Consider the following 17,439-nt stretch of genomic DNA (forward strand, 5'->3'; position numbering starts at 1 on the left):
TGTTGTCATCGTGTATTGCCAGGGAGAAAGGCTCAGAAGAATACAGCCTTCACAGGACAAACGTCCGAGAGAATAGCTAAAACTTTTTTATTCTTCGAATTGTTGAGCTGCATTTTATTGTGTCTGGGTCTTGAACATTGTGGCCTGTTGGATCCATCTTCTGTTTTTATCTGTTACTAAATTAGGATTTTGTTGGCTGTAGTTTTGCTGCTACTGGTTTATTGCATGCAGCTTTCGTTCTGTATATCGGTTTTAAATTGATGCGCTGAGCTTCTTATATTTAGCTATACAATTCTGTGGAAAATATTGCATGTATACCTTTGAAGGCTAGTCTCCGAACCGAACTAAAATAACTGATATTTATTTTATTTGTTTTATATAAAACCAGTTCTGCCGCCTTCTTATTCCTAGCAATGTCTAGGTAAATTTCATTCCTATTCAAATCTGGGTTGTTGGTATCCAAGTCATTTTATCGCTCGAAATAATTATAAAAGTTTTTGAAAGAAACTTTTTGCTGTCGTTAATGGAATTATTCAGTTGCGTGTACGCCAGTGAGGCTTTACAAATAACCGTACAACCTATCGCAGTGCCTGAAAGGCGCTGACTGTGGGCTATGGAGATTCCGGTTGGGTTAGGAGGAGTTTGCGACTCCCCGAACACTGTGTTTCGTGGAGCTTTCCAAAACGTCTTCTATAGCGTGCGAACTGCGTTTCAGAGTAACAGCGCACTCTGCGACACCCTAGACTTTCCAGGTTCAAAGTACAGTGTTTTGCAGAATTCGGACCCCTGGGAAATGCGCCAAACTAACCGGCAGTTGCCCCACAGAGGACTATGCATTGGAACGTCGCATATTTCTGACACCGGCGTAAAGGAAGTCCAGAGTATTAGCTTTCCCAGACAGACCGATGTTTTAGCCAGATCTAGCCATTTTGCGAAAAGATTACTGGGCAGCAGAAGTGAGTTTTCATCTGTGACAAAGGCAGATGATGTGGAGGAGGGAGCTTACGGCTTTCTCCCTGGCTTGCAAGGCAACACGGAACAAAAATCTTCCATACCTATTCCGCCCCATCACAGAAAGGAGACTAAAACTCACGGTGACGCCCGCGTAGAGAGTAGTAATAGCGATTCTGCTTCTACTACCATATCAGAAACTGCACGGGAGCTCTGCAAAGCCGTTTCAGTATCTTTGGGTTTGAACATGGACCCAAATGAGATGAATGACCTGGGAACAAGTCACGATCCATCTCTTGTTAGTGACCGAAGTCAAGAAAACTATCTCTTTCAGATGCATTTAGCAGACCGTTCTGCAAACGGAACAGGTGTCTCGGTAACAGACTACAAATGCCCCATTGCAAATGATGGAAGATCAGTGCAAAGTCATGAGAATATTCGGATGTTAAAGGGAGTCCACGCAAACACTACGCCTGAGGTAGTCCCTTCGCAGCATATTAGTGCTGCGCATTCTAAAGGGGATGGACACGAGTCAAGGTTGAATGCAGAACTGAGTAACACAACTTGCGAGGACTCTGAAAACCACATGAATATGGATGGAGGACACACTGTCTTTTGCCAGTTTGACCAATCGGTGCAACCGAACCCAGCAGCCTATGGTCAAAACGACCCATTGTCAGTGGAGCAAAGCAACGTTGCGTCTCATGGCTTGTACAAATGTGGAGCTTTTCCTAATGCATCAGAAGAGAACTCAGAAGACGTCGCTGCTTACCCGCCAGAGTATAGAGTCAGGATTAAGAAAGAAGTAAGCACCGAACATGCGGAGTTATGGCCTGTCCAGTACAGATACAGTGATAATAGTAATGCACCTTACGGACTCATTAGACAATTTACTCATCCTCAAAATAGCGGCCAAGGTACCGGTAGTTCTTTTGCCTGTAATGCTTATGGATACGGAAGAAGCTGTGGTCTGGTTGCAGAGGATGGAGTTTCACCAGAACAATGGTACTCAGGTGGAATGGTGGGCAGAGTGCCATATACCAGTTCTTCATGTTTGAAAAACGAGATGGGTGACTGGATGGAAGTACCTTACACGGACATCAGGTAAGCATTTTTTTTAATTAGGACTAGTTAAAACATAAATGAAAGTTTGTCAGATTCATTATGTTCCCACAAATCAGACATTGCCAAGTTTTTCATGTTGCTGCTATAAATGTTTGCTACAGATTTTATGGTTTAATATGAATGTGTATAGTTGCCTGCGTTATATGTACAGTACACCACATGTGTTGAAGAATAGAACATAAAAAGCAAGTTACAGACTTTAGTTTTTATTTAAGTAAACTGGCAATGTTTTATACTTGTATTACATAAATTACTGTCGTAGTTACATGAAATATTAAACAGTACACACAGTAGGTAGAAAAAAATAATATTGAAGTAATATGTAACAGACAAACAACAGCTTTTTGCCATTAGTATCTCATAATTAATAGAATAAATAATAAGGTGAAGTTGTTTAAATTTTGTGATGTAGAATTTGGAACCTAATTGAGTTGATATTTACAAGTCGTAAGCTTTCGGCGTACTATTGTAAACAGTTTGCTTTAAATACAAACATTGACTGTTTAAAATGGGCTCTTAAACTGTATTCAGAACTTTAACACGGTACTCTAATATGTAGTAGGTACAGTTTATATGAGCACATTATGGGTTTTATATTCTCTGGACCCTTTTGAATTTCTGCTTCCTCGTGCTTTCAGTCTCCACATACTTTATATTGGCGTAATATTGACAGCTCAGCTTTTTAACAGACACGATAAACGTCCTAGTGTACTGTATATACTGCAATAGTCCGGCAGTTCTATTATGTTATTAGGATAAATTCAATAAGTGTCATCTTTTATTAGGCCAAGTAGCATTTTCTTTCTGATGTTTTAAAGTGTTCTCGCTTTTTCAGTTCTCTTGTTCTTTTGGGGTCTCGGCATGTTTAAACCCAGGTACATTTTAGTGTATGTAAAACCTAAAAATTCACAAGGAGCTCAGCAATGCTTACACATAACGTTTTCCTCGAATTATTCTGTCTCCTTAACTTATTTTATTTCATGTTCAGGGCAAATGCTGAAATTAAAGCAATATTGCAAACGGACACACCCTTGATAAAACAAGTCAGGAATCGGAAAACTGTATTGTATTTATTATTCAGACCAAGGATTCCATGGGTACAGTAACAGTATAGTGATAATTCTAACAGTTTGGTAGCCCCCTGTACTGCGTTATTGAAATACAATGCGCGCTTAGTTGTTTGCATGTTAATGCGGGTTATCTCCGTGCGCTCTGGTTTCTCCCACCATGCACAGACACGCTGGGTAGTTACTCACATTGAGTGTTGTACAATCTAGCCTAAAAACTTAAGTTCTAAGATGTGCTTTTGTGATTGTTTTTTTTTGTATTTGTCCTGTTTTCTTCTTATTAATTTGTAAATTACCGATACAGTATGTGTTCCTTATATGCTGTAAACGCATTGAGAAGATTGCTTTTTAAGGTGCTGTAAAAAAAGTTAACGAAGTTTATTGTGACTTCTGCCACAACTAGTTTCAAATCCAGATCGTCGTGGTCCCTATATTGTTCTGAAGAGAGATGGTGAAAGGGAATACACAGTGGCTCATGGTGCCTAATTTGTTGATTTGGTCAGATGAAAGCGAAACTAAAAGGCAGGAAAACGTGAATGCCACAGATGCATTAAGAAGAAGACAAATACAGTATACAGTACATCCATTACCAGAAATCCTACTGTTGCCGTTTAAGGTCGGGGCAATCTGGAGTCTTGCCACAGAACAAGCGTTGTAAGGTGGGATCACACCCTGTTTAGAAAGCCAGCCTATTGCATTGTGCATAGACAGATGGACAAACGCATGGACGGTTTAGAGACATTGCTTAAGTACCCGGGAGAAAACCCATAAGAACATGCAAACTCCACACAGAATATGACCCAGCCCAGAAACATACCTTGGAGCCAAGAGCTGGTGAGGTTGCAATGCTGAGCTTTACTTTACTATTTTCATCCTGAAAGAAAACAACTGTTAAAAAATTAGAGCAGCATTTGCAGTTGCTTCTTAATACTACAGTGGAGCAAATATACTGTATATGTCTTTGGATCTACAGTTTTTACTGTGTGTATACTACGTTCCTTAGGGACTGTACAATAAAGAGAGCAGAGATTATTAGGTTACTACTGGCCAGTAACCGTGGAGAATGAAGTGCTTTGTATTCTCGGCATAGCACTCTTCAGTAGGCACCAACATACAGTATGCTTTTGCAGTTGGGAATAAAAAAAAACAATATATTAAAATATTATTTTTGGTTTATGCTATTAAAATTAGAAGTGTCATTTTAAATTAAGTTTTTTGTATTATGAAAATTCAAAGTCAAACTTAGTGTGCTTTCACAAAAAAAGGGAATTTGTTAATTGTATTGCTATATCAATTTCCCTACGGGATTAATAAAGTATTATCTATCTATCTAATCATTTTAAAGATAACAATTATACTGCATAAATACAAAAAAAAGCTGCTGTACAAAAATAAACGTTTAAGATCCATAACAGTCTTGCACGGAAGAACATCAAACCTGCTCTCCAACACTTGTTTTAAAAACGATCTTCACATAATCTTTATGTCTCATTTGAAGAGTTTATTTCCACTTTCTTTTAAACAAAAGCTCATTTCCTGAAAATCTTTCTGCTATATATTATTAACTGACCCACAGTTTTGCTGTTTCCCTCCCTTTTCTCTCGCACATCACTTGTCCAGATTACATTTTCTGAATGTACTGCCAGAATTTACTGCTAATTGTGAAAGGTAACATTAAATGATTAGTTAAAACAATATCCCCACATGATTGAAAGCAAAACATATATGAACGCTATAACACACCATAAATACAGTACAACAATTTCCCATCACATCACAAAGACAGTTACAGAACACATTTTTCATTATATTTTTCTCAGTTGTATTTTTAAGTAGTGAGATATTTCCAAACTTTGAAACCTTGTTATATTCCACTTGTTTATTTTTGCATGTGCAGTATGCATACAGTATATGTCACAGTATGTGCTGTAAATATGAACTGTACGTCTTTATACATGTGTTTGAAGCCTTTATAGTGGGGATCTGAGTCAGTCTGTATGTTGCAAGGAACAGAGGTTCATTTTACGGTAAAAAGTTAAAAGAAGAAAAACACGTTTTGCCTATGGAGCCATTTTTTGGTACTGAATGTGGGGGAAAGTGGAAGAGAGCAGCAGTATGAAGGAAAGGAGGACAAAGGGAAGACTGTGAGAAGTAGACGAGGGGGAGGTGAGAAAATGGTGGCAAAGAGATAGAAAATTGGAAGATAAATTCCAGGGGCAGAGTGGATGGCAGAAACCTTCAAATAAATGAAGAGATTTAGAAAGAAATTACTTGAATAATTATTATTTCCTCCTACTAGTTCTCACAACATCTTTCTTTTGTTCTTTTAACCATTGTATTTCTGATCTCTCAGTCATTCCCCCACACACCTGAAGAAGATTCCACACAAAAATGTTTTTATCTTCTTTAATAATTTACTGTTCAGCATGTAATAAGCCTCTTTTCGTTCATTTAGTATACACGCAGGTCTGTTTTAACACCATGTTTTCTTACCTCAAATATCATTTGATAAGTATGTTCGATGTATGATTTATAATAGAGTCCATTTGCACACATTTTTGTATGCATGCACACATTTTGCAAGAGATACAGTTATTTCTACAGTAACTGACAAGTTAATGAAAATAGCTTGGCATTCCAGTCTAAAAGTTGTATTGTCTAAAATAAAGTTTAAAATATTGTAACAATGAATATTTTTTAAAACTAACTTTAAAAAGTTTCTCATTTCTTTATGATAACATCAGCTAGACTTGTTCAAAGTAGTAGCCAGTACATTTAATAACCGCTGTTTTGATTTTCTTCAGAGTAAACTTGAACAAATTAAATCAAGGTCATTATAATGTTGTCATCCATATGAAATAGTTTATAACTGATATCGACTTCTTCTAAGCATAAGTTTGTTTCAAAATATTGCGTTCATGAGTTCACATAAGTCTCGTGTTAAAAAGAGACTGTATTTTGAAACCAAAGTTAAACATATCAGAGTTTGTAAAACTCTTATACATACTGCAGTGTACTGGCTGAAAGTGTAAATACGCGCAACATACAGTAGATATGCAGAAAAACTCGATAAATCCAATAAATAATATTAAATTCCCTTAAAATAAAATACAATAATAAAACCTATTCATCTGGAATGTAAAGATGATTGTATAAATTATACCAAAAATTACTTTTTCCATAGGACTCTTCCTTTAGCTTTGTGTAATGTATTAGACGCCCACCTAGTGATAAAAGCCGTTTTTATAGTTAAATTGTTACTTTTTACCAGTGTTTTTTTTCTCAGTACATAGGGGTTATATGATCTATAAATTGAACAATATGTGAAGCTTTAAATGACTTAAGAATATAAAAAGGTTAAAAACGAGAAGTGCCTGTTTGTCCATTAAGCTACTTCTTTGATCTAAAGGATCCGAGAATCTCATCCAACCATTTCACAAAGGAGTCTTGGCTATCGGCTTCAACAACATGGCTGTATTTTCTGTTGCAAATTTCCACCACCCTTTGTTAATTTAACTTATCTATAATGTATGTGCAGTATACCTAACGTCACAACATAAAAGTTTTAATTTCTGTAGAATTTAAATTAAAAGAGTTAAGTGCATTATCTTCATTTCAATCTACGATAAAAGTCTCTTCCTTGGAATACTTCATAAATAAGCTTTCTAGAAATTCTGCATTTTCTTCAAAAAACAGTTGAAACAGTTTCAGGGAAATAGGAAATAAAACATCCTGTAAATTATACAAGCAGCATACTTGTTTGTATATGAAAATGAACATGATAAAAAGCTAGGAGACATGATAAAAATCTTGATTGATTTGTGAAACTATTTTTAATAGCATTTCTATGAAAATGTTTATTATTTTGTGTTCCACACTTTCTCCATTTCCGTACACTTTAAGAAACATTTTTATTATCACTTAATTATTAGCTTGGAACTTTGTTAGTATGGTAATATATCATTTTCTGTTTTTGAAATGTATGCAGGCCTTACCATTCTTCTAACAGTTTTCATTTACTCCCTTAGCTAGCATTTAAAATAAACAATTTAAATTGAATATCCAGAGATGTTTATAATAACGTGTACAAATACTGAGAATTCACAACTGCTCTATGTTATTGTTTACTTTCATTCATTTGGGAAAATATTTGTCAAAGTTTTACAGCATACGTTTGCACTGTATGCTAAATGGTAGTGTCTGATGAAATTGAACTTCACAGCTGCTTATTCACTTCCCAGGCATTGAAATATATCGATTTCCCACTGTCCCTGTAATGCATGTAGAAATGTTGTTGGCACAGTGTTTTATAAAGTATGGATAAAGAACCCTGTGATTTCTTTTGCATTCATCACCATATATTAAGAGTATTATATTATGGAAGTGTTTCTGAACATATTAATACCAGATCTGGTTATCTTGGGTCAAAAAGGTTTGTTTACATACAGTAGTTCATTAAAAGAGAAATGATTATCATTTTATTATGTTTGACATGAATACTTAAAATACAAGTTGCTTTGTATGAAAACATCTTTCCATCTGCTAGGTGCTGTTTTGTTCCCTGTAGACGTTTTGGTTTTATCTGATGGAAACTCTCCATCAAGAACTGGTTTGTTACATGGGATTAATGTGTTGTTGCAAGTAGTGTTTTAAACCAGACCACAGTGTTTTCCAAATGCATATTTAAGGGTGTGACATTTCTTTGTTTAAACATTTGGAATATATATTTTAATCAGAATGGTCCTCAGACTTTTCTTTGAGTGAAGTTCGTATTCTCTTTGTTAAAATACTTCGTATACGCAGTGCTTGCTTTTTGGGTGTGGTCAGATCAAAAACATGACTACCAATTCTCTGGCAAAGTTTTCCAAGTCTTTGGCAAATATGGGAATTAGCTTTTAGCTTTTAATTAATGATGAATTATTTGAAATCTGAAATCTGAATCGACAAGCAATAAATTCTTCTTGTGCAATGTTAGTCTACGAATTTTTTCACGACAGCTAAAATGAACTGACTGAATTTTTTTTTCCGCAAAGTTTAGTTATTCTTCAACAACTGAACCACTAATTAGGCCGTACGTTTGGCAACATAATTATGAATGAAAAGTGAATGTCTGTGGGGTGTTTTACATTAGTAGATTCTGATTGAAAATAAGACAATGCTGGCCTTATCTCATTAAAAGTTAAACAATAGTTCTTTAGTTATATTTAATTGTTTATTTTATGTCTTGTCATTGTGTGTGTTGTGTCCTAATTACTGCATACTGTATATGCCACTGTAGGCCATTATCACTGGTGAATTTGAATTCATAAACATTAAATATAAAATTAATTTAAGGAGGTATAGATTTACAAATCCAAAATAAATGATTTTGGTTAAAAAAAAGCCATTTTACGAATGGCAGTTTGCAGAGGTCAGTCCATAGCTATATTTCAGTTGCTTTGGTACGTTTTATAGCTCTCTTGTCAGATTTAGCTAATTCTTTGATGGAAAAAGATCTTTAAGTTCTTTTGCATTGTTTTGCTAGTAATTATAACTTTGTGTACAACCAAAGAATGATACTTTGTTTTAAAAACCTTTTTTTCCTTTACTTTTTTACTTTAACAATTTAGGTAATGTCCACCAGCTTAAAGAATGCTGTGGAAACTAAAAAAAATGTTCCTTAAGTAAAACCATTTCCTATAATTGTGTTAAATTAAATCATGTATAATGTCTTTCCATACTGTGTTACTATGCCGAAAATTATTCAGCCCTTTTCTGCATTATACCTGTATATTTACAGGTACAAAAACACAATTCTTATCTAATTATAAAAAGCAGGGTGCATTAGATACTGTGAAGATCCCCACAGCTCATTTTGCTGCATTTTCTTCTGCTGATCTTCTTGCATTAATGGGGACAGTACATTAAGGCTTACGTCTTGGCAAATATGATGTGATTCTAGCAAAGTGAAATGATAGTTTGGCGGCAGTATTTGCCCTTCACACCAGCGGGGACATAGACATGATGCAAAATTGAAAAGTTGCAGATCCTTGGGAAGGTACTGTATTTTTAGGCTGTAAAAGAAATAGGCAAGAGGGTAGTCTGTAGGAGCTAAAAGATGTGCTTTTCACAGTAGATAACAAAGAAATAAACAGTCACTCCATTAATAATAATAGAAATTCTATCAAAGTACTTTTTTCTTTATCCTTTTGCTTTCTTTAATGTGCTAAAACCTGAAGGTTACACATAAATCCAATGTATGTTTATTTGTTTGAAAATTAACTTTTAAATTTATTCTCTAATGAAATATTTGTTTTATTTCCTGTTTAGCTCCTTAGCTGCCATGTGATTATTCCCCAAACAAAATCTGTTTTTTTTTATTTTGCTCTTGCATGAGCTATCACAGCCTATCTACCTATCTTTACAATAGAGCAGAATGACAATATTGTGTCTGAAACTTGTCACTAATTTCTTATTTCTCAAGACAGTTATAAAATAAACAAAGATCACTGACGTCTGCTAAGATACTAATCAATGGACGGTGCCTTTTGTACAGTTTGGCAAGAGACAATGAATGACGACATTTCAATACCCACATGGATTTATTAAAATTAAGATTATTTGACTTTTCGACACAGTTCTAGTTTGTCTTTCTTTGACATCCCTGTTTTTCAAATCAACGTATTTGCAAATGTTGTATATATTTTTATAATAACGTATAATGTGTGTATTACTTTAACAAGAAGGTCATATGGGTGCTATTTATGTGTATGAAGTAAGTTTAAAATGTCACTAGGAATTACCCTAGGAGTTACCTTCTCTCTTTGAAGTGATCAGATTCTGCTCTGTTCCACTTCTGCCAGTACTTCAGTAAGAATTTGACCTACTTGTAAAGTGTAAATGTAATACTGCATTTTAATTTTGCAAAAAGCATTAATCCTGAATTGTTACCTGCAAATCCTCTTTATTTATGTAGTTCATGAATGGTTATTATAAGGGAGTTTATGAGAATATATAGTTTCCCATAAAGCCCAAGTATCATGCTTACAGTATATAATTACAGTTAGTGAATTGATATGGCCATTATATCATTTTAATTATTTTTATCTTTGGTATTTGGGAGTTTGTAATTAGAAATAAATGTTATTTTAAGTATCTCTTGTTGTTTGCCACTGGCAGTGTTATTGGATTTGGAGCTAGTTGTCACGGGTGCCAGTCCAGGCTCCCGTGAAGTGCGTAGTTTAGGACCCTATGCAGATGGTATAATTCGGAAGTAACTGGAAAAGGACAACTGGGAAGACACGTTTAGGATCAGGATGAGATGACAGACACGGGGGTGTGACGACAGTGATCCAGTGCTCGGGGGGGGGGCGTGGCACAGGCGAACAAGTCCAAACAGTCCAAAAAGGGAAATTGGGGCGCAGTCCAGGGTCCAGGTGAGGGGGAGCCATCCAAGACAGATAAGGTTAAAATCCGGAACGGGATCCGGAACAGGAACAGGGAATTAAAAACAGTATAATGAGGCCAGGCGCTCCGAGCCCAGGACTCAGAAGGTCAGGAAGCTGGGGAATAAGACCAGCCCTCGGGCTACCCACTAGCCCAGGGAATAGGAAAGGCTTGTGGCATCCATCTTCCAATGCTGAGCTAGGAATAGTGGGAGCGCCAGGCTTAACGGGGCAGGTGCATGTAATAAACTAAAATACGAGGGTCGGAGCGCCCTTAAGAGGAGGAATGCCAATCATGGCACTAGTATTAAGTCAATCAAATTTGTGCTTTCATAGTGTTTGTCTCAGTCAACATTGGGCTAGAATTTTTAAATGACTTAATGGTTTCTTATTTTGCCAGCACAGTAAACATTCAGCATCAGTAGTATGTTTAAAAATTATCGACTAAATGTACACACAGAAACAATTGAAGGTTTCTCTTATAGCCTTGCATTTATTAATGGCTCTTGATTTATGAAGATGTCAAAATGCATCTCTGAAATTAAGAAGTAAATAAATCAACGTCATTTCTCATGTACTTGTGCCATTGCTGTGATGTCTTACTCATGTAGTACCACCATAATTATATCTAGAATTATATCCAGCCTTAGTGTGTTTATGTGCTCTTGTGGTGATGTTCTCACTCATCCCTCCAGTGTCACTTTTTATAGTTGTACTGTATTTTCCGTATAGTATCACAATATTCCATCACCATACGATGGAGGCTTGAACGTCTTCCTCTGATTGTGGGGTTGGTTCCCTGCTGGAACAAAAGATGAACCCCTGAAACTAGACCCTTTCATTAAGATTAAGCATAATGCAATTCATTCATTTCATGAGAACTGGCTGTCCTCATAGTGCTATCATTTTATGGCCTTAGTAGTCAGAAGTGCTGAATTAATCTGTGAGACACCGTGATTATTGTTACTTATGTCTAAACCTTATATACTGTACTACTTGAAGTTCATGTGGGGAGTTTCTTTGGACAGCAAAGGAACAACTAAAGGTTAATTTCCATGCTGAGATGTAGAAAGAAAAAGCACAATGTTTTGGCTATTGAGCCTTCTTCAGGTGTGTGTGAGATTTTGATAAAATGTATATACCGTATATGTGTGTAATAAAAAATATGTAATGCATACAACAACATGTTTAAAAATGTACCATAAAACACACAACTTATTTAGTTGAGAGGTGTTCTTAATAATTTTGGTCCTTTTTTTGATGGACTTTGATGGAATTTGATAAATTCTTTTTTGGTCAGGGGTCGAAAGATAGCAACTCTTGTTTAAATCAAATCTATGTCCTTTAGAAACTTAATGCACTGACATGTTCTGACTTATAGATCTTCGTTAGCGCAAAAGCAAAAACATCAGAGAAGAAAGAACACATACAGTATTCTTTTAAGAATTAAGGAGGTTAATTACTAGTTTTAGTTGATCAATTTCTAATCGACAAAAAATCAGTAACAGACACAGCAATCAATAAATAAACACAAAACAGCAACATTAAGCTATGAATCAAAAGGTAGTCAATTAAAATAGTTAACTGGGGTCATTAAAATGAAATGTATATTAAAGGATATACTGTATTTAATTCCTAACAAAGCCCAAATCATTCTAACATACTACAGTATATGTAATGTAGTCATCCAATAATCTTTGTGTTAGAAGATTTAAGAGATTTCCTCCATCTGTGGAAATCTTGACATTCTCTTCACGTTTCGTAACACTTTTCATCTCAAAGGATACCAAAATGCATCACACATAGGATAAGACCCACTATATCTACCACTGAAAAAAACACCCACGTGGGTAATGAATGGCAGCCATTATACACTAGCAGCTGTAACATACAACAGATAAAGTAGAGAACTGAGGAACTGCTTCAGCAGCTGAAATAAGAATGAACTTTGGAAGAGCCAGGTAGTGCAGTCCCAGAGTGGAATTTATGTAGAACAACATGGTTAACTCCCCTGCTTTTAAACTTCCATGCCATCAAATCATTAATGAGTCATAAAGTAGTCAGGACATTGTTTCAATGTCTAATTTTAAAGACAGTACCTCGTAAAATACAGTGTCGTGAGACATTATACTGTGCAAAGTAAGAGTGCCACCTACTGGTCCACCAACACCATTTTACAGCAGCATCCTGGTTTTCACTAGAGGCCTCCCATTTCAGTACTGACAAAGCTCAACCTTGTTTAGCTTTTGAGAGCTTAAGAAATCAGACAAAAGGAGGTACCACTGTATATTAAACATGAATTGCCTTTAACATTACATACTGTACATTGATCACATTTACAATTACTGTTAGGAATATTTCGCAGTCTTTAATTAATTCAGTTTATTGACGATAATACATAGTTTCTTTTTATGTGATGAGCCACTTCCTTTGAAAAGCACACTTTTTATCATTAAGCATTGTTTTCTTTAAGGAATTAAGATCTGAGTATTTGGCTTTCTGCAATGCTTCTTTCAAAGTACGAATCATATCCCCTTTATACTTGGAGCAAATCTATTTTGACTTGTGGGCAATTAATTAAAAGCAATGCATTTTTGTTTTGGACATAAAATATGACCCATTGTCATGGGTGTTGAATTTTTGGAAGGAATAATGCTCTATGATCAGTAGATCTGAAAAGAAAAGCAAGGTAGTTTTTGTTTAGATTTTGTTTGTAGTAAATTATTTAGCACTCTTGTTCTGAGCAGATAGGCAACACTAGGGTGATGGCACTGTGCAGTATATCAAGGCTTAGACCAATTTTGCATTGAGATAAGTGATTTCCTTGATTAGTTCTAATCTCCCTTTCAGAGACATGGTGAATGATCAAAGTACAGTATGTTGATGTAACAGATGAAATGTTCATCTTTTCTAAGAGCATTGTTTTGAAAAATTTGTGGGACAGTGTGGCCCAATTTGCCTCATTGAAAACTGAAAACAGTTTCTGGGGATGCCATCCCATGGCTGGAAAAGTAGTATCTATTTTCTAGCCTGATCTCGGAGAATAGTAATGTCAGGGTCTTTTTTAAGTAGTGAAACCGCTGACTCCCTTTGGGCCGTTATCTGGGCTTGTAATGTCTCTTATGCCTTCTGCTGCATCAGGTGTTCACAGTTTGTACTACATCATCCATGTTTTGGTTTAGTTTTCCATTCTTTAATCCACCAGGGATGGTAAAACCACTAGTAATCCCACTGCTGCCACCAGATTGTGACAAACTCATCTAATAACAGATTTGTAGCAGGCTGGAGTAGCTTGTCTATTGTTTTTTTTCTTTTTAACCTTATTTTCTCCACATTACACAAACACATAAAGCAAAATCCACAATATTGGGGACAGTTAGCGTTAACAAGAAACACAGTTTACTTATAACGTCCTCATGTCAATTATGTAAAATTTAATAAATTTAATAATCATTTCATGGAAAGTATACAATTTGGTGTGTGACACAACTTTAAAAAGGCCATAATGAGGATCCTTCTGATTAACTTAGCTGGTAAAAACACTTAGTTGCCCAGAGCCTTTTCAGCTCACACCAACAGGTGATTACAGGCAAGTGATGATGTTGCCTTCTCCAATTGGCACAGAACTTCCAATATCTGTGATTTGTTGAAAAACTACACATTCCAAGATGGGCGGGTCAAAGGTATCTGCCTACACTTCCTCTTTCTACCCCGTGTGCAGTCACAGGATTCGTAGATGTGATCCAAGATGTGAAAAAAACACACAACTGGCTATTCCCAATTGGGTGGGTGCAACAAACAATTTTTAAATTTAGGAAAAATAAGAACGACTGTGTACTGTCACTAGTACAGAAGCGAGTCAAGAAGTTGGAAAAGGAAGAGGGAAACCACCTACTGTTTATGGAATCAAGTGTTCCAAAAAGGCACAAAAAAGGACATTACTAATTCATCTGGCAGACAGTTTTATTCAAAGCACCTTGCATTGGCACCCAATGTAAGGTGTATTGCTGAAGACTACAATAGTGGTAAACCTGGGAGCTGAACCCATAACATACAAGCTGTGAGTCCAGAACCCTAACTACTGCTGCTGCAATAACCCACCTGGAAGAAGCAGACACATATGTACAAAGTCTTTAACATTATAACCTATTGGAGAGGGCATGGTTCTTTCAAGGAGGACTGTCTGATCAAGTCTTATCAATACAGCCACTCCTGATCTTAAAGTCTTTCCAGGTCAGGCAACCTGAATATAACTTTTACACTGATATTTTATTTATTCATAAAATGAATCACATTAAAACATGATTATACAGGTGCCCTGACATTATCATCTCTTTCACTTGCTTTTGAAATGATTAGTGAATAACCACCAGGAGAAAATGTTTTAGAAAATGTGTAGAACATTCTCAAGTATGACAAAGTCAAAAACTTGGTTTTGATTTTTCTTTTATACTTAACAGATATAAAGGGACTGTAAAGCACATTTGACTAAGGAGGCTTTTTTGGTAACATGAAGAATGCATGTGTTATCAACACAACAAACTCTTTTTTACAGCACGATCTGGTCTACATTAGGACAAAAATAAACTGAAGAATTTTTTGGTTCAATGAAATTATCTCCTTTTGTAAGTGAGCAGATGAATTGTTCTATCTTATCTAATTGTTCTTACTCTTTATAGGAGGATCTATACAGTATTCTTGGGTTATCGTAGTGGGAACAGGGACTTTGAACTAAAAGGGAAAGCATATAAGTGAAGCCAGTGCTTCAGTAGACTTTAGGTAAGAGTAATATTTTTTTTAAGGTTTTAGAAAAACCTGTTTTATTTCTCTGTAAAAATAGGGAAATAATTTTGAAGCTGAACGTTTTAGTCCACAAAATAAAAGGAAATAATGAAAAAGCATGTTGGAAGAAACCAATCATGAATGTCAGTCATAGCAACAGGCCTAATTAGACACGTAGTAAAACACTCAACAATTTCTGTTAATCCTAAATTATTTTATACATATAAGTATATCTATATAAAAATGAACTGCTTTTAAACAAAACTATTTGATTATTTACACAGTGTAATAAAACATTGGCAGATAACATTTTTTGCACTTATTTCAATAGCAGTCCTGAATTTGAACACCAGATAGTCTGGAGAGATGTCCTGGGGGCTTTAGAGGAAAAAGCTTATGCTTTAAGGATTTAGGATGCAAAACTAGTGCATTTGATGAAAGCAGTGCCCTTAAGCATATATTCTTTTATATTCACGGTATTTGTACAATGATATACTAATGGAGCCTTCCAAGTTATTCCAGTTGAAAGCATGAACTCTGAGATACTGCATGCAGTTTCAGAAATAGGGATAAAAATATCAATTCATATTAACATAGTAAGTGGGAACAAGAAAGCAGTTTGTTTATTATTACTATAATGTGTTAAGCCACGTGCTGAACTCAGTATACTGTACTGTAGTACAGTAAGTCTAATTGTAAGTTGTATTTGGTGAATATTTCCCAGTACATGCTGCATAGACCTGCATTTCAGTTTTGACTCTCTGCCAAGAATTGAAGATGTTTTGAGTACGATTAGAGAGCCATTACGCTTGGTTACCAGTTTTGTCCTTGGGTTTGTTATGCTTATGAAAACCTTGGCATCTATGGAGTAGGTCATCATGGTATAGTTATGTCTGTACACATAGTCCAATCAGTAAGTCCTCAGGCAGCAGAACTTTTTTTTGTCCTGCCAAGGAACTTCACACCTTCCTCACACATTTTCTGTAGTTCTAGTTCTTAGTTCTTTTCTAGCCTGGACTTAATGAAAATCTTTCAAAGAGCTCAAATCTACCTGGAACTGAGGAAGGTTAGTCCTATGTATAGCAGTTGTACTATCAAAAGCCCATGTACTGTAACCCTAACGAACTCTGGCAGAATTGATTACATATGGAGGGGTTAAAAACAAAATTCAGGATTTTGTATTTGCATGTTGCGTGCTTAGAGCTTGTAGCACTGTATGAAAGCTGGCTGCATTGAATTTAGACCACGAGCAGACGTCATTATGTTTGAAGTGGAATTTAGAATGTTGTTAGTGTGCATCACAGTTCCAAACCCTTATGTCCTAGTTTATGCTGTACATGTTTGTTTTTCTTTTTGTATAGACCAGCATGTTTTGGAGGCAAATTAATACTGCAAATTTAGTCCTATCTTACCTGATCAGTCAGCCCACATGAGTGGAAAAGTTTCTAAACACTTCAGGAACACTTAAACAAGGCACACAAGTGCCATAATTCATCAAGTTAATACTGTATATCAATGTGAACTTTTTCAATTAAGGCTGGAACATATTTTTCTCTGGGGTTTTCTCTTCTCACAGTGAGATGGAGTGTGTCCTTTTTTGATTAATCAAACGCAAGCAGAAAAGATCAAAAGACCCCCAGATCCCCCTTTTAATGAAAAGGCAGGCAGGTGTGCTTTATTCAATGATAAGTCTGTTTTTAAGGTGCTCCTATTCACAGAAGAAGCTACCGTGAATAAGACCATAATTGACTAAGTGTAGTAATAGTTAAAAATACTTTAATCTATTTTTAGGTAGCATACTATGTACTGTATACTGAGTCTTTTTATATGACTTGGGCAGTACAATATAGAGATTTAACAACAAGATATTGGGAAGAAGTACTATTTACAAATTTTAACTTTTGTTTTTCCTTCTGATCAACACATTTAACTTACAGTAAGTAAAAGCAATACATTTCACCATATTAATTTCTTTCAAACTTTAAATGTATTATTTCAGAGCAAAACCAGAAGGAATGCGCTGTTACATTTTGTCATTATATGAGACTATAATGGGATTCCTATTGAGGGTCATGTAAAGAAAGGACAAA

At 35.6% G+C, this 17,439-nt stretch overlaps 1 protein-coding gene across 1 annotated transcript in view; it reads left to right on the forward strand.

The window, feature by feature from the left end:
• Positions 1–481: 481 nt before the first annotated feature.
• Positions 482–17,439, forward strand: part of ar (androgen receptor) — a 50,021-nt gene continuing 33,063 nt past the window's right edge. The window contains exon 1 of the mRNA XM_088924483.1: positions 482–2,055. Within this exon, the coding sequence (XP_088780609.1) occupies positions 614–2,055 (1,442 nt within the window). The 5' untranslated portion in view covers positions 482–613. The remainder of the gene's footprint in view (positions 2,056–17,439) is intronic.

The sequence above is a fragment of the Atractosteus spatula genome, chromosome 9 (assembly GCF_055471065.1).
Source record: "Atractosteus spatula isolate fAtrSpa1 chromosome 9, fAtrSpa1.hap1, whole genome shotgun sequence".
Lineage (NCBI taxonomy): Eukaryota > Metazoa > Chordata > Actinopteri > Semionotiformes > Lepisosteidae > Atractosteus > Atractosteus spatula.